We start from the raw sequence: 19,073 nt of genomic DNA, 5'->3' as shown, positions 1-19,073 counted from the left end.
CTTGCTTCGATGATATGTTCCCACTTGCTTCCCTGCCTGACACGCTGCACAAGGTTTGTCTTTCTCAAAACAGGCATCTGTTAGTCCTAACACATGTTCTCCCTTTAGAAGCTTATGAAGATTATTTATTCCAACATGTGCCAGATGGCGGTGCCAGAGCCAGCCCATGTTAGTCAGCAATTAGACATGCATCAAGATCGGCATTCTCTTTAGTAAAATCAACCAAATAAAGCTTGTCATCTAACACACCTCTAAAAGCTAATGAACCTTCACTTCTTATAAAGATAGATACATCAACATTTGTGAATAAGCAATTATAACCCATATGACATAATTGACTTACAGAAAGCAAATTATAACCAAGCGATTCTACTAAGAATACATTAGAAATTGAATGCTCGGTAGTGATGGATATTTTACCCAAACCTTTGACCTTGCCATGATTCCCATCTCCAAAGATAATCGTATCTTGGGAATCCTTGTTCTTGACGTAGGAGGTGAACATCTTCTTCTCCCCCGTCATGTGGTTTGTGCATCCGCTGCCAATAACACAACTTGTGCCCTCGGATGCATAAACCTGCAAGGTAGTTTAATCTTGGGATTTAGGTACCCAACTCTTGTTAGGTCCTACAAGGTTAGTCACATAGGATTTTGGAACCCAAATGCAAGTCTTACCTCCCTTGCCTTTAGATCCCACATTTCTAGCAATGACTTCATTATTTTTACAATGTAGCACATATGAGGCATCATAAGTACGATAAAGCATAGTTGGGCCATTAGGTGCATTTCTAGGCGCATGAGAAACAACATGATAAACATGACACCTAGGTCTACTCCTACCATGAACATATGAAGAGCTAGAAGATGCAGACATGGCATGAGAATCAAAAACAACATCATGACGCATAGGTAAGACATTATGATCATAGCAACCATCATGATGAGCAACATTGAAGGCATTCTTAACATGAGTATATAAATAAGCATGATTCTTCTTGTTATATAAAGAATGCGAACTACTAGCTATAGGTGCCTTCCCTTTCTCCTTGATAAGATTGGAGGCCTTTTGGCTCATTAAGTTCTTGGTTCCCTTTTGGAAACCAAGTCCATCCTTAACGAAGGGATGTCTACCAATAGTGTAGGCATCCCTGGCAAATTTTATTTTTTTCACATTCATTCTTGCAAATTTTAAGTTGAGTATTAAGATTTACAACTTTATCATTCAACTTAGAGATAGTGGAAGCATGATTATTGCACGCATCAACATCAAAATCTTTACATCTATTGCAAATAGAAACATGCTATATAGATGAACTAGCAATATTTAATTTTTCTATTCTAGCATTTAAATCAGCATTTGATCTCTTAAGGCTAGAAATAGACTCATGGCAAGAAGACAATTTAGAAGAAATAATTTCATTTTTCTTAATCTCTAAAGCAAGAGATTTTTCAACATTAACAAATTTATCATGTTCTTCATAAAGAATATCTTCTTGTTTTTCTAACAATCTATCCTTCTCCAGAAGGGCATCAATTAGTTCATTAATTTTGTCTACTTTAGATCTATCTAAACCCTTAAAGAGATCACTATAGTCTACATCATCATCAGAATCCTCATCACTAGAAGAAGTGTACTTCGGAGTATCTCGTATACGTACCTTCTTCTCCTTAGCCATGTGGCAAATATGTCGCACGTTGGGGAAGAGGGAGGACTTGTCGAAGGCGGAAGCAGCAAGCCCCTCATCATCATAGTCGGATGACGAGCAGTCTGAGTCCCACTCCTTGCCGATGTGAGCCTCGCCCTTTGCCTTCCAATAGTTCTTCTTCTCCTCATTCTTCCCTCTCTTTTCTTGTCCCTGGTCATTTTCATTATTGGGCATTGTGCAATAAAGTGACCAGACTTACCACATTTCAAGTAAGAACGCTTTCCCCTTGATTTGTTCTTGTTGGGTACTCCTTGCGTCCCTTCAAAGCGATCTTGAAACACTTGATCACAAGCGCTGTTTCTTCCTCGTTGAGTCTGGCAGCCTCCACTTGTGCCACCTTGTTAGGTAGCACCTCCTTTCTGCTTGTTGCCTAGAGAGCAACAGGCTGCGACTCGTAGAGAGGAAGCGGTCCGTTGGCAATGTCATCAACGTACCTTGCCTCCTTCACCATCATATACCCGCTTATGAATTTTCCAAGAATTTCCCTAGGCATCATCTTGGTGTACCTAGGATTCTCACGAATAAAGTTTACAAGATGAGGATCAATAACGGTAAATGACCTTAGCATGAGTTGAACGACATCATGATCCGTCCATCTTGTGCTCCTGTAGCTTCGGATCTTGTTCACCAGGGTCTTGAGCCTGTTGTAGGTTTTAGTTGGTTCTTCTCCCCTTTTCATGGCAAACCTCCCAAGTTCGCCTTCCACCAACTCCATTTTGATAATCATGGCGGTGTCATTTCCCTCATGAGAAATCTTGAGGGTGTCCCATATTTGCTTGGCATTGTCCAAGCCGCTCACTTTGTTGTATTCATCCCTGGATAGAGATGCTAACAGAATAGTAGTAGCTTGGGCATTTTTATGAATTTGCTCATTAATAAGTACGTGATTATCACTACTATCAAAATGCATTCCAGTTTCCACTATTTCCCAAATACTAGGATGGAGAGAAAATAAATGACTGCACATTTTATGACTCCAAAAGAATAGTCGTCTCCATCAAAGTGAGGGGGTTTTCCAAGTGGAATAGACAACAAATGTGCATTTGAATTGTAGGGGATAGGAGAGTATTAAAGGAATAGTTTTTATTAACCGTTTTCTTTTTCGATGAGGAGTCCTCATCGTCGTCGCCCCTTGGTGAGGAAGAGGAAGCATCGCTGTCATAGTAGATGATCTTCTTGATGCGCCTCTTCTTCTTTCCATCCTTCCTCTTATTGTTTGAGCCTGAGTCGGTGGGCTTGTCACCTTTTGGCTCATCAACGTAGAGAATCTCCTCCTTCTCCTTGTCATTTTATGAACAAACAAACAGCACCTAACTTGTCATGTAACATTTTATGAACAAACAGCACCTAACTTGCAATGCGTTCATGTAAATCGTTACCGCTTATCATTCATTCACAACATGCAAAACTAGTCATGTAACATTCGAGGAGATAACAAAGTGACAACACAAGCATGGCGGTGTAGAGTTCTAACCAAAATCACATTACTCTGTGAACCTCTGCACATCAAATGGTTACAGTATCCATTCGAGATGTTTTTTATGCGCTTTACTGCAAAAATAGAAAAAGGGGCCGATGACAACAGAGCAACCTGAATCGCCTTGCAATGCGTTCATGAAATTCCAGTTGCCAACTTGTAACACATCATTCCTTCTCTAGCACCTATCCACAAACAAAAAGCCTACACAATATTCTCTTCCCATTGCTGATCACTGCTACTGCTCTAATCCTCTTCTTGTCAGAAAATAACTTAGATGACTCCTACCGATCAAGAACCGCAACCATGATGAATCATAGCAAGCTGACCATAGGATGATCTGGTGCAAGTTGTGCAGCAAGCAAGGTCGCCACTGCAATTGCCAAGGCAGATCGGAGCACAATGGACGCCGACCATGACGTTGTTGCCAGAGCACTGGCGTCACTTGCCTTCAAGGATGCAAGCCACACCGAATCTTCCAGTTGCTCGTGGCTTGGCCTCCGAGACGAATGTTCGGATTTGTCGCTGCAAAAATGTCAAAAGAAATATTGCTCGCGTAAGACCAGGTTTGCTTAATCTTGTAAAGCATGAACTTGTAAAGTTAATCTAAGCATCGGATGTGGAACCCTCTATCAGTCTGATGTGTTCCTTGCAGTCCCAACTCGGCAGTTGTGGTTTTCTAGTCACACAGCACACAAGGTGGCAAGGTGCCGAGTGGGGACACAAGGAAAAAGATGGGAAAGAGAAGAGTGCAAATCAAAGCTTCTTTGCTTTTCTCCAAGCCTAAGAATTCCGAATCAAGACCTCGGCATTCTCACGAAGTCTATATCAAACAATACCTTACAGCTCGAAATTGCAACTGAAGTTGAAACTGGAAGTGAAGGAATGATCTGATTTGGGCAAGGACCTGGTTGGAGTGGATTTGGGGCAGAAGGTGATGGTGTAATCGGTGTGGTTGCAGGTGAAGGTGGAGGTGGCGTCGTCGTAGGCGTAGCTGTAGGAGTTGGGGCACGCCGACTTGAAGAGCTGGGAGTACTGTGACGGGTGGCAGGTGTTGGGGTTGCCGTAGGCGCCGTTGCAGCAGTACTCGGGGCTGCCGAACGCCTCGCAGGCGCTGCGGCAGGCGCGGCCGTGGGCGGCGCGGAGCTCGTCGGGGCAGAGCCCGTTGAGGTCGACGAGGCACCCCGTGTCGGGGCATTCGGGCGCGGTGGCCCGCACGAGCATGGGCAGGTTGTAGCCGTCGACGAGGCTGACGTCGTAGAAGTCCTTGCCGCCGGCGCCGTCGAGCGTGAACTCGGCGAGCGTGGCGGGCGGGGACGCCCCCGCGCCGCGGCACTCGACCTCGCCGGAGCCGCAGTCGCCCGTGGCGCAGGAGCCCTTGGCGGAGGCGGCGTCGAAGTCGCAGCCGGAGCGGCCCCAGAAGCGGCCCGACCACCCCTGCGGCGCGTACAGCGCGCGCGACTGCCCCGGCGCCAGCGCGAAGCCCGTGGTCTCCAGCGGCGGCGTCCCCGAGCCGGCGAGCAGGCCCGGCCACACCGTGTCGCCGCAGCGGTTGCTGAAGGTGAACGTGGTGCCGCACACCGACCCTGCGCGCCGCACCGGGTTCCACCACCACCCCCACCCACCCACAAACCCAAGCAGCCCGTCAGTCCACGGCGGGCAAGTGGATCAGAGCCACCACATACGTACCTTGGAAGAAGGAGAGGATGAGGACGGCGATCGAGGCCGGCGTGCCCGGCAGGCGCGCCCGAGATGCCATTGAAGGAACTGGAGCACGCTGTTGGGAGGGACGCGCGAGCGCGAGGCGTGCTGGTGGTCGGGGAGCTCGGTTGTGAGACTGGATGAACGATTGGTGCTAGCTAGAGGGAAAGGGAGGAGCCGGGGCGAGGGCGGCGGTCGGCAGTTGGGGCGAGACGGAACATGGAGGTGGAGGAGGAAGTGGGCCCGTATCGACGGTATCCCTACCTCGCCTCGCTTGCGGAGCGGAGCGGAGCGGGGGATGTAGGGCTGGCTGCGGGAGCCGGGAGGCGTGCCGTGCGTGGCTTGCCGGTTTTATAACTGCCGGAGACGGCAGCAATCCAGTCAATTGAAACTGAGATGAGTGGTGGATTCCCTGTGTTTCGTTCTCTCGTCTAGTCTAATCTCATGGCTGCTACGAGCAATCAACGATTTAATTTGGAACGGTCCTATTCACCAGTGGTACGAAACGGATCTGGCGTGGTTCACCGTTCATTCATTTCGTGCGCGAGGAACTTGGCGAATTAGATTCCAGCAGAGAAAAATAGAGTAGTTTAGGCTAGAGATTCCGGGAGCAGGCAGGACCAGTGGCTGGCTGATGATTGCCAGTTTTTAGTTTGGCTTTCAGATGTAGCGAGCGCTGGTGACTGGTGAGCAGAGTAGCTGGTGGTGACGACTCGCCCTTGTCTGGTTCCGCTCGCTGCGTAACCTGGCGCTGTCACGCATCGGGACCGTACGTCAGGTCATTTCCTCATTGGGCGTTTTTTTTTATATGCATACTCCACTCCAGGAGGAAAGCCTCGAGCAGCAAGCAGCAGCTGCCCTGCTTCCCAAACCCCACGGTGGCCCGCCCGACGCCCCGACCGGCCTCGGCCTGCCTGCTACTTTGTACCATGTGCCCTCCACTCAACTGCATCATTGGCGACGGCGCGATGTGCCATGCCGACCGGCCGGGGAAGCCGCGCACCCCCGGTCTGTCGACTGTCTGCTGGTGGGTCAAGGACTCAAGGTAGTACACACACAGTACGTTTCAGCCGACGTTTGCGGCGACAACTGACGGACCTACAGATCGACGACGCGCCGTCTCGTCTGGCAGTGAGCTGACCCGTGTCGTATTAGAGCCTGAAATAGATGATAGAATGTATACATGACAATTCGCTTTGGCACCCATGCCTACCTCCGGATTCGGGCTCACATTCTGAGCAATGCAAAAACTGCAAAGCTCATAACATTCGTCTGCCGCAGCAGCGTCTAATCACCCTAACGGCCTAACCTCATTTGATCTAGTCCTGAAATTTTAGGTGAGGCTAAGCCGGGCACGGTTTACAAACAGGAGCTCAAAGTATAATCCAGCACACAAAAAAAAAAGACCCAGTGACACGGTTTAAACGATGGGATCCATAGGCAGCATGACACATTATGACTAGATGAGATGTGCTTAGGCTGACACGGCATTAAGTAGGCACAGATTAAAAAATTAACGTTTTAATGGTTCTTTTATGTTCAAATAATTTTTATCTCTTTATAAAAGTTATAGAAAACATTAATACTTATATTCATTGTTGGGGGCCTTGTATGTCGAAGATCGGAAGATCACTTGCCTAACATTTGGCTTCGTCGTTAACAAATGTATTTCAGGAATGTCCTCACAGCCGGACGAATCTAGACTTCGACAAAAGCAGCGTACAAAAGTGTTTCGTCCATACGCAAGCAACAGAGATAATGGCAGAAGGCAGTGACTTCGGCCACAAGTCGAAAGAAGAAGATAGCTGGTTGATGAAGGCCGGAACTCGTGGAGTCAAGAATGAAGAAAGTACATTACTGCCCTAATACCGTTTGTAAGCGACATATGCAAAAAAAATGGATTGGCATTACTGTAAATCTGTGCAAAAAGTCGGTTTGTCTCTCATATAAACAGATGAACAGTACCCTGCATAAAATACCTCTTGCTAGAGCTATAGCTTTGTAGTGCTTAGCCTTCGAAGAACCATCGTGCATCCTATCACTTAGAAGCCATAGGTACATTTGTAAACATACCTAATGTAACGAGAGACATATTGAAAATGCCAAGGCAACATAGATAAGTTCTTGTGTATTGTTTCATATGTCTCTTTGTGTCACATTTCACTTATGGTGTATGCGATGATATAAAACCTTCGTCATATGTGTTCATGCTCCTAAGGAATGTCGATTTTAAGACGAAGGTTTTCATAACGCTTCGACTAGATTTTCATTACCTTCAGAAGTTTGAAATCACGTATATAATTGTTTCATCTTTTATTGCACGTTTAAACCTTCGTCCTCAGATGATCACAACGAAGGTGTATTGTCTGAAGAATGAAGGTTCTCATTGATCAATGTTGTGTTGCCTTGTTTTTTATGCCATGCAGCAATTGAAAACAACTGACCAACAATGGCGCCCACCTCCGATGATCCTACGACCATGACGAGCTTCATCGCGACGAAGAATATGGCAAGCCATCAAGCTTCGTCGGATTTCATGAAGAAGCTTATTCTCCCCATCATTAGGGGCTCGAGCTTTGAACCCGGCAATAAAAAGCAAAAAAAGAGGCCTAGAGAAGGGTGCAGCATGTAGGTGTCCAAGGACACTACATCAGGACCAAATGGTCCCATATCCCTATTACCTTCTCTCAGGATGATCTTCGTCTCAAATATTACCCGCACAGAAATGCCATGGTCATCTCTAATATTTTGGTTGACACTTGACACAGGCAGCGCCGCAGACATCATATTTGTCAAGGCTTTCAGGCAAATGTAGGAGCCCGAAGATAAGCGCCAAGACTTAGCTTTTCCTCTCTGTGGTTTCAGAGGACAACAAGTAATGGCTCTGGGGAAGCTAATCATGCCCGTCCCCTTTGGCTACGTCAATAACACAAGAACAAAAGATGTAATGTTCGATGTCATTGATATGGAATTCCCATACAACGTCGTTGTAAGGAAAATGGACCCCGGGCCATTTGGCTAAATGAGTTTTGGTGTTTGATGATTAACACAATCTGTGGACTAACAAGTTTCCTAGTGTTTATGTTTGTAGTTTATAGGATGCAAGAACTACTTGGACTAAGGAATTGAGGAAAGCAACACCTCAAAAGAAGACATTAAGAAGATCAAGAAAAGTCCAAGAAAGGAGGCGTGTGCTGCCTGCGGACTGTCTGTGCGTAGAGCACCGGACTGTCCGGTGGCACACCGGACTGTCCGGTGCCCACACGCCGGACTGTCCGGTGCACCTGGGAACTACAGCCCAACGGCTAGTTCCAGGTGGCACCCGGAGCCTGCGGCGCCAACGGTCACCTGCTCTGACTGGAGTCAGACAGGCAACGGCTAGGCGCACCGGACAGGCTACAGTGCGCTGTCCGGTGCACCACCGGACTGTCCGGTGCACACCGGACTGTCCGGTGTGCCGCAGAGAGCAGCAGCTTTTCTCCAACGGCTACAATTGTGTTGGGGGCTATAAATACACCCCCAACCGGCCATTCTCACGTGTGGGAGCCCAAGCAACATACCAAGGCATATAGTGCACATTTCCAAGAGCTCAAACACCCAAGTGCTTAATAGAATCACTCGGTGATTAGCGTAGGTGCTTTGCGAAGTGCTTAGGTTAGTTAGACCGCTTTAGCGCTTGCTCTAGGTGAACCCTAGTTAGTTGAGTGAGTTTTGTAAAACCACACAACCCCTCGGCTCTTGCGTGAGTCGTTGTAATTGTACCGAGTGGGGCGAGAGTCTTGCGAGACCGTGACAACCGAGTTTGTGTCACGGCCGCCACCGTGTACCGGAGGGAACGAGGCCCGCGGCGTTTCGGTCGGAAGCTCGATAGTGGAGACGGCGGGGAGCGTCCGAGAGGAGCCGGAAGCGGAGCACCACTTGCGCGTGGAGAAGGCCCGCGGCTCTCTACGGAGTTACTCGACCGTGGTGCTTGGCCCTCGCGTGGGCTTCCCTTTGCGTAGGGGCACCAACGAGGATTAGTCGGGACCTTGCGTGGTTCCGGATACCTCGGTAAAAATACCGGCGTCATCCACGAGAGTTTGCTTCTCTACTTAGCTCTTTACATTCCGCATTTATATTAAGCATTTAAGTTTCAATCTTGTAGTCATACTTATTTAGTGTAGATTGAAACTTAGCCTTTGCGGTAGAGATAGCAACACTTAGACAAAACCTAGCTTGCACATTCTAGTTTGATTATTTGCATAGGTTTTGCTCTAGGGATTTAATTGTGGCCTAGTTTAGCGAAAGTTTTAGAAGTCCTAATTCACCCCCCCCCCCCTCTTAGGCGTCACCCGTTTCCTACAAGTGGTATCAGAGCCCGGTTTGGCTCATTTGAAACGCTTTAGCTTCACCGCTAAAAGAGCCGACGCTTTTTAGAGGAAGGGATGGATACCCATAGGCCACCACACTTTGACGGCACTAACTTCCCATATTATAGTGCTAGAATGGCTTGTTACCTAGAGGCCGTTGATCTAGGTGTTTGGAGAGTCACTCATGACGGGATGAAACCCCTCAAGAATCCCGAGAAACCCACCACGAGTGAGGAAAAAGAAATTCATTTAAATGCTAGAGCCAAAAATTGCTTGTATGAATCTCTTAGCATGGATATTTTCAATCAAGTATTTACCTTAAAAACCGCTAACGAGATTTGGCTAAAATTGCATGAGCTCCATGACGGCACATCAAATGTCCGTGAGCAAAAACATTGCCTAGTCTTAAATGAGTATAATTCTTTTGCTATGAAAGATGATGAGCTTGTTAGAGACATGTATTCTCGATTGAATCTAATTATCAATGAGCTCAATTCTATTGGCATTAATAAGCTAGGTGATGCGGACATTGTGAGGAAGATTATCTCCCTGCTACCACAACAAAGATATGGGAGCATCATCACCATCCTTCATAACATGGAGGACTTGAGCAACATGACCCCGACCATTGTGATTGGGAAAATCGCGGCCTTTGAGATGTCGCGTAAAATGAGTCGGGGAGAGGAGCCAACTTCCTCAAGACCATATGCGTTTGCATGTGATGAAAGGAAGGGTAAAAAGAAGGCTCCCACTCCAAGTTCCTCAAGTGAAGAAGAGGAAGAAGAAGAAAGTGATGATGATGAAGATAATCAACCATGCACATCATCCTCCGAGGACGAAGAAACAATCCGACGTGTCGGAAAGGTAATGGGGATGATCCGCAAGATTAATCTAATGGGTGTGCCCCTGCAGGTGGAGGATCTTCTCTTTAACATTGACAGGAAAAAGCAAAGGAAGAGAGGATGCTTCGCATGTGGGGAAAAGGGCCACTTCAGGGACAACTGTCCAAATATGGCCAAGCCCAAAAAGGAGAGGAGCAAAGGCAAGGCGCTTACAAGTGTTAGAACTTGGGATGATTCTTCAAGTGAAGATGAACCTCCAAGGACGCGCAGCCACCGGTCCTCGTCACGATCATCACGGTCATCACACAAATGCCTTATGGCAAGAGGTAACAAAAGCATTCCATCCTCTAGTGATGAAAGTAGTAGTGATGATGAAGGTGAGGGAAAGCCCTCTCTAGATGAGCTTGCGGAAGCCGTAGAATTTTTTCAGGATGTTTGCACTAAGCAAAAAGCTCAACTTAAAACTTTGAAAAATAAGTTGGTTAGCTCTCAAAATGATTACAAAGGTTTGCTAGAAAAATTTGAAACTTTTGCAAACTTAAACAGTGAGCTATCAACTAAAATTGAGCTATTAGAATCTAGTGCTCCATCCACTGCTACCGATGATAGCCTCATTAAAAAGAATGAAAAAATTAAGGCTAAGTTAGCTAGCTCTCAAGAAGCTATTGAAAACTTGCTAGAGAAAATGGAAATTCTTAGCATACACAACAATGAGCTAACTACTAAGCTAGAAAACATTGGTAGCACCCCAGCAGCATCTTTAGTTGAAATACCTGAAATAATTAAGAAAGATGCTTCTACTTCCTGCTTTGATTTAATTGATGATTCTAACCCCTGCAACCAAGTCGTTGTTGAGAATATTGTTGTAGAGACATGTACGGATGAGGTTGCAAAGGAAAATGAACAATTAAAGCAAGAAGTGGCTCGCCTTGGCAAGGCTTTGTATGACAAGAAAGGCAAAGCCAAACAAATCCAACCTCCACAGGATAACACCACTGCGGGAGTGAACAAGCCTATGGAGGGAGAAACTGTGATTTGTAGGCTATGCCACAAGGAAGGCCACAAGTCTTTCCAATGCAAGGCGATGACCGGGGATAAACAAAGGCAAAAGCTCAAGCAAAAGCCATCAAGCAAAATCTCCAACACCTACATAAAAAAGGTGAACAAAAAGGATGCTACACCATATTTGATCAAGAAGAAAAAGAACGGAAAGGTGATAGCGATCAAAGCCAACAAGCAAGCCAACAAAGGAAAGGGGGCCAAACGCATCTGGGTGCCAAAGGAGATAATTTCAACCATGAAAAGCACCAAGAAGGTTTGGATCCCGAAAGGGAAGTGAGTGGACCGAAGGTCCTCGGGAAATTTGGAGACTTGGCAAAGTTGGGATGTATATCATGGGATACATCATATTGGATCAAGTTTAGTGCCAAGTGGGTGAGTGAAAACTTTGGACCCAAATTTCCCACCCATGACTAAGGTAACTAGTTTTATTGTATTCTTTGTTTTTACAATTGGTATCTATTTATCTTTTATCTAGTTTACCTTTCTTGCCTAGTATTACATTTGTTATGTACTTTTGTTCAAAATCATGCATACTAGGTAAATCATATGGTAGGATTGCTTGTTCTTAATTCATACTCTTAAGCAAACCTACATGGCTTAAAATGTTTATTTAAGCATGGCACATAGCTTTTATATCACTTCATAGTAAATGATGCATCAATTGAAAATTTTTGATTTCTACAAGTGTATCATTTAACTTATATGTGCCAAAGTTAGGATTATGGATAATTTGCCCCTCTTGATATCAAATCAAAGTGCATGTCTCCTACAAGTATTCAAAACTTGTATGCACACCTTTAGGGGGAGGTTACTCTATAATCTAACACTTTGAGACTAACACCTTTTCAAGTCTATTTCATGTGATAGTCTCATTGTAAGGAAAATGAAGTCCCCGGAGAAAGACAAAAATCTTCCACTGCAAAATCTCCAAGAACTCTCATGTCTCTCAAGTTCGCCATCGACCTACAATTGGTCTTCAATTGGTATCTTTTGAGACTACATTTAATATCATTTACATGTCTTCTCCAATATTTGATTAGACTATATTTCATATCATATGCTTCCTTGTTGCTAAAAATGCATAAGTGGTTAACTCATATTCTGTTACCTATGCATAAGGGAAGTTAGTCTTTTCAAATCATGTCTTGCACCTCTAATTTTCACATGCTTTTTCCTAAGTAGAGGATCTCTGTCAGGGGGAGTATTTCTTCATCTCTAAAGGGGGAGAAAAACTCTTTCCAAAGGAGAGTACTCATTTAGGGGGAGTAATCTTTTGAGAAATTCCTACACATGGTATCTTTCATGGTCTACAAGTGGTATCTTTCATGGCTTAATTTAATATCCTTCTTGTGATATCATTTGTTGAGGGCAAGCTTTTATTTACTTCCTACATGCTTTTAATGTCTTCCTTTTCGGTGGTTGATGCCAAAGGGGGAGAAGTTTAGGGACCAAAGCAATGAAAACTATATCAAACACCAAACACCACCAATTTAAAATTTTATATCTACAAATGGCTTTTCAAGTGGTTTTGGTTATTTGGTCCAAAAATAGGAAGTAAGTGAATTATGGAGCTAGGAGGAGGCTTAAGTCCATAATATCACATTAAGGGGACAATCATGCATCCTAGCAAGTAGTTTGCATATTTACATTCAAATACTTGTATTATTTACTTGCTTATGGTTGTGTTGTCATCAATCACCAAAAAGGGGGAGATTGTAAGGAAAATGGACCCCGGGCCATTTGGCTAAATGAGTTTTGGTGTTTGATGATTAACACAATCTGTGGACTAACAAGTTTCCTAGTGTTTATGTTTGTAGTTTATAGGATGCAAGAACTACTTGGACTAAGGAATTGAGGAAAGCAACACCTCAAAAAAAGACATTAAGAAGATCAAGAAAAGTCCAAGAAAGGAGGCGTGTGCTGCCTGCGGACTGTCTGTGCGTAGAGCACCGGACTGTCCGGTGGCACACCGGACTGTCCGGTGCCCACACGCCGGACTGTCCGGTGCACCTGGGAACTACAGCCCAACAGCTAGTTCCAGGTGGCACCCGGAGCCTGCGGCGCCAACGGTCACCTGCTCTGACTGGAGTCAGACAGGCAACGGCTAGGCGCACCGGACAGGCTACAGTGCGCTGTCCGGTGCACCACCGGACTGTCCGGTGCACACCGGACTGTCCGGTGTGCCGCAGAGAGCAGCAGCTTTTCTCCAACGGCTACAATTGTGTTGGGGGCTATAAATACACCCCCAACCGGCCATTCTCACGTGTGGGAGCCCAAGCAACATACCAAGGCATATAGTGCACATTTCCAAGAGCTCAAACACCCAAGTGCTTAATAGAATCACTCGGTGATTAGCGTAGGTGCTTTGCGAAGTGCTTAGGTTAGTTAGACCGCTTTAGCGCTTGCTCTAGGTGAACCCTAGTTAGTTGAGTGAGTTTTGTAAAACCACACAACCCCTCGGCTCTTGCGTGAGTCGTTGTAATTGTACCGAGTGGGGCGAGAGTCTTGCGAGACCGTGACAACCGAGTTTGTGTCACGGCCGCCACCGTGTACCGGAGGGAACGAGGCCCGCGGCGTTTCGGTCGGAAGCTCGATAGTGGAGACGGCGGGGAGCGTCCGAGAGGAGCCGGAAGCGGAGCACCACTTGCGCGTGGAGAAGGCCCGCGGCTCTCTACGGAGTTACTCGACCGTGGTGCTTGGCCCTCGCGTGGGCTTCCCTTTGCGTAGGGGCACCAACGAGGATTAGTCGGGACCTTGCGTGGTTCCGGATACCTCGGTAAAAATACCGGCGTCATCCACGAGAGTTTGCTTCTCTACTTAGCTCTTTACATTCCGCATTTATATTAAGCATTTAAGTTTCAATCTTGTAGTCATACTTATTTAGTGTAGATTGAAACTTAGCCTTTGCGGTAGAGATAGCAACACTTAGACAAAACCTAGCTTGCACATTCTAGTTTGATTATTTGCATAGGTTTTGCTCTAGGGATTTAATTGTGGCCTAGTTTAGCGAAAGTTTTAGAAGTCCTAATTCACCCCCCCTCTTAGGCGTCACCCGTTTCCTACAGTCGTCATTGGAAGGGGAACTCTCAATGTCTTTGAAGTAGCTTTGCGTTCAACTTATCTCTGCATGAAGATACCCAACAATCAAGGGTGATATCAGTTTATGGCAGCCAAGAGGCAGCAAGAAGGGCAGAAGGGACCCTACAAGAGCCAAAAATTGTTTACAACATAGATGAAACCAAAGGGAAAATCCAAGATTCTAAAAAGCTAGTAAAAGAAAAGGCATCTTCAGCAGTTCTGCTGAAACTAATATATCTCTGTGATGATGCCGCGGAGCAAAGGGTATTCTTTGGCAACTAGCTAACTTCAGAGCAAGAGTCCAATCTATGAAGGTTCCTATTTCATAACAAAGATGTCTTTGTCTGGTCAGCAAATGACCTATGTGGAGTGGATCGAAGTATAATATAGCATGCCCTGAATGTGGACCCAAGTGTTAGGCCACACAACCAAAAACTCCGAAAGATGTCTGAAGATAAGGCCGAAGGTGCAAAAGTCGAAGTCAATAGATTGCTCAGTGTTGGAGTCATAAAAGAAATTGCATACCCAGGATGGTTGACCAATACAGTCATGGTCAAGAAATCCAATGGCAAGTGGATGAAAGTCGCCTAGATCCGGGGTTAGCGTTAGAATTAAATTTAAGTCGGGAAGAATGTTTCTCTTGCTAAGAGTTGCTCAAAGGATGCGGATGACGTATGGGAGCAAACTCAAATTAATACTAACAAGGAAACGTTAGAGAGAGAAAAAGAGGGTAAACAAATCAAGCGAGAATCAAAGCGAGTAGACATAGTGATTTGTTTTACCGAGGTTCGGCTCCAAAGAACCTAGTCCCCGTTGAGGAGGCCACAAAGGCTAGGTCTATTTCAACCCTTTCCATCTCTCTCAAACGGTCACGTAGACCGAGTGAGCCTTTTCCTTAACCACACGGGTCACTAAGACCCCGCAAGAACCACCACACACTTGGTGTCTCTTGCTTAGCTTTACAAGCACTTAGAAAAAAGAGTGAGGAAGGAAGAAAGGCAATCCAAGCAACAAGAGCGCAAATGAACACAAAAACTCTCTCTCTCTCTCAAGTCACTAAGTAATTGAGATGAATTTGGGACTTTGAGAGGATTTGATCTTTGAAATCGTGTCCTGGAGTGAATGTTGGAGCTCTTGTATTGAATGTGAACTTCTGAAAACTTGGATGCCCATGAATGAGGTGGTTGAGAGTATTTATAGTCCCAATCACTTCCTAGCCGTTGGCAAAGGCTGTTGGCGATGGGCGCACCGGACAGTCGGGTGCGCCACCTGACAGTCACTGTTCACTGTCCGGTGCGTGCCACGTCAGCACGTTCGTTAGGGTTTGGAGCAGTTGACCGTTGAAGGCGTTTGTCGTCTTGCTGCACCGGACAGTCCGGTGACCTCTGACTTCTGCGCGACACTGTTCATCACTGTAGACTCTGCACAGTCAACTGTTGGCGCGCAGGGAGCCGTTGCTCCGCTGGTTCACCGGACAGTCTGGTGAATTATAGCGGAGGCTGCCCTGGAATTCCCGAGAGTGGCTGGTCCGGTGCGCCAAAAATCAGCACACTCAAGTCTTGCTCCAATTTTTGGTTGAGTCCTTAAATGAATTTCTTTCTTGATTTATGTTGAACCTTTTGTACTTGAGATAAATGATATCTAGACATACTAGTTAGTCCACGTGTTTTGTGTTGGATATTAACTACCAAAATCTATTATATTCTACAGACTTGAATCCGATAACGCTACTATCAATTATGGAGTGTGCTAACCAAACTTCAAGGAACGACATCGGCTGTGAGAGGGAATAGATACGGGTCTAAATGGTTGAACCAAACAGGTCCCTAGATCCACCTCTGCTGGCTGTGCTAGTCACCAACTGAGATTACAGTTAACCATTAAAGCTGATGCTGATATACACACAAAAAGGAGCTACTGATTTTGCCTCCACTGTCATGGGCTAATTATCTCCCATAACAAGGGTTATATCACATTGTTCACCACCAAATGGGATACATAACCTATATAAAACAAACGGTAACTTTCTGATAGCCTCAAAACAACACTTTACCATCTCCTCCAGTATCAAGAACCTATGTCCCAACGAAACATGAAAACCATATGGATTGCTTTAAAAAAACTGCCTATGGTTTTCTCTCTATCTTTCTCTAAATATAACAACGTTAACCAGACTAGCTATGAATAAAGTTACCTGAATCTATATACAGTAGTCAGTTGAGGTGAAGGTGAAGCGGCAGTCATCCTTCTGTTTTTGTTTTCCCCCCTAGTTAACAGCAGGTGTTCGATACAGATCAATAGTAGTAAGCTCTGGACTGGTAGAGCTCCATCCTAATCTTTGCCTCGGGCAGCAAGCTCTCGATCACCGGATCCTGTGACATGTAGCCCTGCTTCCACGCCCAGTCGAGCACCGTCAAAACCTCGGCCTGAGCGAGTTCCTCGCTGTGGGGGACGTTGTGCGCGAGGTGGCAGATGAGGAGGACCGCCGCGGTCTGGACCACCTGCTCGCCGAAGTAGACGAGCTGCACCAGGTGCTTGGCGCCGCCGTGGTCGATGATCGAATTGCAGTGGTCCACGTGCAGGTAGTTGTCCATGCACGCGAACTTGGCCAGCGCGGCCGCGGCCTCCAGGCTCACGTCGGCCTCCCGCTCGTCGAGGAGCCTGACGAGCGGCCCGATGACCCTGGTCTCCGTCGCCCGGAACGTCCTCGACAGGCACCCCAGGCACGTGATGCAGGGGATGAGGAGGTCGTCGTAGTCGGCCTTCTCCACGACGCGGAGGAGCTGGTCCACCACGGCGCGCGCCGAGGGGGAGGTCGGCTTGAACGCCGACCGCCGGAGCTCGGCGTTCTGCTCCGCGACGCGGCATATCTCCACGAGCGCCATCGCGGAGTTGTACTGCACGTCGCCCGTGGCCTTCTCGAGGAGGATCGAGAAGCAGAGCAGCGCCCTCGACTCCGTGATGTTCTTGCAGATGGCGGGGTTGCCCGTGGCCAGCGTGCCCAGCGCCCGGGCGGCGTGGGCTTTCAGGTAGGCTTTGGTCTCCGGGTCCTCGTACTCCCTCCCCCGCATGCTCGTGGCGGAAATGGACGCGCTGTGTAGCCTCGTCCCGGCCATGCCAACGGGTCTGGCGCTGGGACCGGGAGCCGCCGCGCTCGAACTACTGGCGTCTATCCCGCCACCGCCAAAGGTTGGTTTCCCCGCCGCCACGGCGGTGGCGTCTCGCTCCCCGCTGCCCGAGGGGTCCTGTGAGCTGTCGTTGCTCTTCCTATCCATGACCACGGAGTGGATGGACATCTTGGAGGCGACGGCGTACTTGGAGTGCTCCTGCACCGTCTCGAAGGCGAGGTGGGAGACGAGGAGGCGGATGACGTTGTGCTGGAGGAAGGCGTCCTGGCATTTGGGATGGTTGGCGGCGAGCTCGGAGACCGCCCACGCCACCATTCCCTGCACCTTCATGGGCGCGTCCTTGAGGATGTTGACGAAGGAGGTGCAGACCCCGGCAAGGATCATGAGGTCGACGCACTCGGGGTCGCGGCCGAGGAGGCCGATGGCGAGCGCGGCGCTCTCCTGCGCGTCGGCGCGGCCCTCCTTGATGAGCCGCAGAAGCGGCGGGACGCCGTCCTCCTCGATGATGAGCCTGCCGTATCGGTCGTTGTCGCGCGCGAGGGAGACGACGCTGGCGGCGGCGTCCGCGCGGGCCTCGAGCCCGCCGTACTGCAGCACGGCGATCTGCTCCCAGATGAGAAAGAGGATGGGCTCGTTCTGCGCGATGGGGGGCAGGCCGATGTGGTCGTCCTCGTCGTCCTCGTCGGAGGCGGCGTAGTTGGAGACGCGGAGGATCCAGGAGAGATCCCCGAGGGAGTTGTCGAGCAGGTAGGACGCTCTCTTGAACGACCCCGCGGGGATGATGGTGAACACGCGGCGGACGAAACCGTGGCCGCAGCAGCGCTCGAGCAGCGCGGCGGCCTTGTCGAGCGCCTTGTCCGTGTCCTCGAGGATGCGGCGCGCGGGGCGTTCGTAGAGGTCGGCGCGCGCCGCCTGCCGGAGCAGGGTGGAGAGGCGCTCCAGCCTGGCCTTGAGATCCTGGCACTCCTGCCGGCACGTCTGCGCCTCGTCCGCCCACTTGATCACCTGCTCTGCGAGCTGGATTGGCCGCGCCAGGCTCGCCTTCAGGTCGTCCATCCGCGCGTGCCCCTGCCGTTCTCGCTCAGTGGAAGGGATTCGTCGGTTGATCAATGCCGCGTGCAAGGAAGAACGAGGAGGAGCCCTCGGCGTCGCGGCCGGCCCGACGGCCGGCTGTCGTCCAGCAGCGGCGGGAAGGCGGGGAACACGAGAACGGCGATGCCGAAGGTGACGAGCTAAATTTGGAATGGGAGAGGAGGAAGGGTGGAAGCGAGCCGGCTGGCCAGCCCAATATGGCGAGGTCGTGCTCGTGCCATTGCCACTTTCGACTATGGAATGGATCAATGGAATGGAGGAGAGAAGGCGGGGAATGGGATGGAGCGCGCGCGCGCGACAGCCAATTTGTTCCATTCATATCCTCCGGCAGCGTTAGATTAGAGGCCGCTGGATCAACCATAGACGGCCCGAATGCAATGCAGGACCATGAAGTGAGTGGCCTCGGCCATCGTGAAACCCCCATGTAACGGAAAAAAATTGGCTACAGCCGCCAGCAAAGCAGCACAAATGCAGGCTCCTTTTGATTGATGACACATGTTTAATCTCGCACAAATCTCAAAGTAACAAAGACCCAGCCGTTCCCAGCCACGTCCCACTATCTCGCTTCGGCTAGACCGAGACCCAGCCATAGCCCATAGCCTATCTCCTTCCTAGCTTCGGCTCGTTGGCTTCTTCCG

The 19,073-nt window shown here is 48.3% G+C and overlaps 2 protein-coding genes across 5 annotated transcripts; both read right to left on the bottom strand.

Moving 5' to 3' along the window:
- Window positions 1–3,107: 3,107 nt before the first annotated feature.
- LOC100273071 (putative thaumatin domain family protein) lies at window positions 3,108–5,497 on the bottom strand. 3 transcript variants are annotated; one of them, XM_008678566.4, is made up of 3 exons: window positions 4,873–5,415; window positions 4,091–4,769; window positions 3,108–3,708 (listed from the first exon to the last, which is right to left on the bottom strand). In XM_008678566.4, the coding sequence occupies exons 1-3, from the start codon at window positions 4,940–4,942 to the stop codon at window positions 3,498–3,500; spliced, it is 960 nt and encodes a 319-aa protein (XP_008676788.1). In that variant the 5' UTR covers window positions 4,943–5,415; the 3' UTR covers window positions 3,108–3,497.
- A 5,405-nt stretch (window positions 5,498–10,902) lies between these two features.
- LOC103654648 (armadillo repeat only 1) lies at window positions 10,903–18,482 on the bottom strand. 2 transcript variants are annotated; one of them, XM_035967542.1, is made up of 2 exons: window positions 16,525–18,482; window positions 10,903–10,917 (listed from the first exon to the last, which is right to left on the bottom strand). In XM_035967542.1, exons 1-2 carry the CDS (start codon window positions 18,397–18,399, stop codon window positions 10,903–10,905), a joined length of 1,890 nt encoding a protein of 629 aa, XP_035823435.1. In that variant the 5' UTR covers window positions 18,400–18,482. The 2 variants fall into 2 exon arrangements, with proteins under 2 accessions (XP_035823435.1, XP_008679711.1); XM_008681489.2 differs by lacking the exon at window positions 10,903–10,917 and having other exon boundaries at window positions 16,149–18,482.
- Window positions 18,483–19,073: the final 591 nt, after the last annotated feature.

This window comes from Zea mays, chromosome 4 (assembly GCF_902167145.1).
Source record: "Zea mays cultivar B73 chromosome 4, Zm-B73-REFERENCE-NAM-5.0, whole genome shotgun sequence".
NCBI classification, from domain to species: Eukaryota; Viridiplantae; Streptophyta; class Magnoliopsida; order Poales; family Poaceae; genus Zea; species Zea mays.
This window is presented reverse-complemented; position numbering and strand designations above follow the sequence as displayed.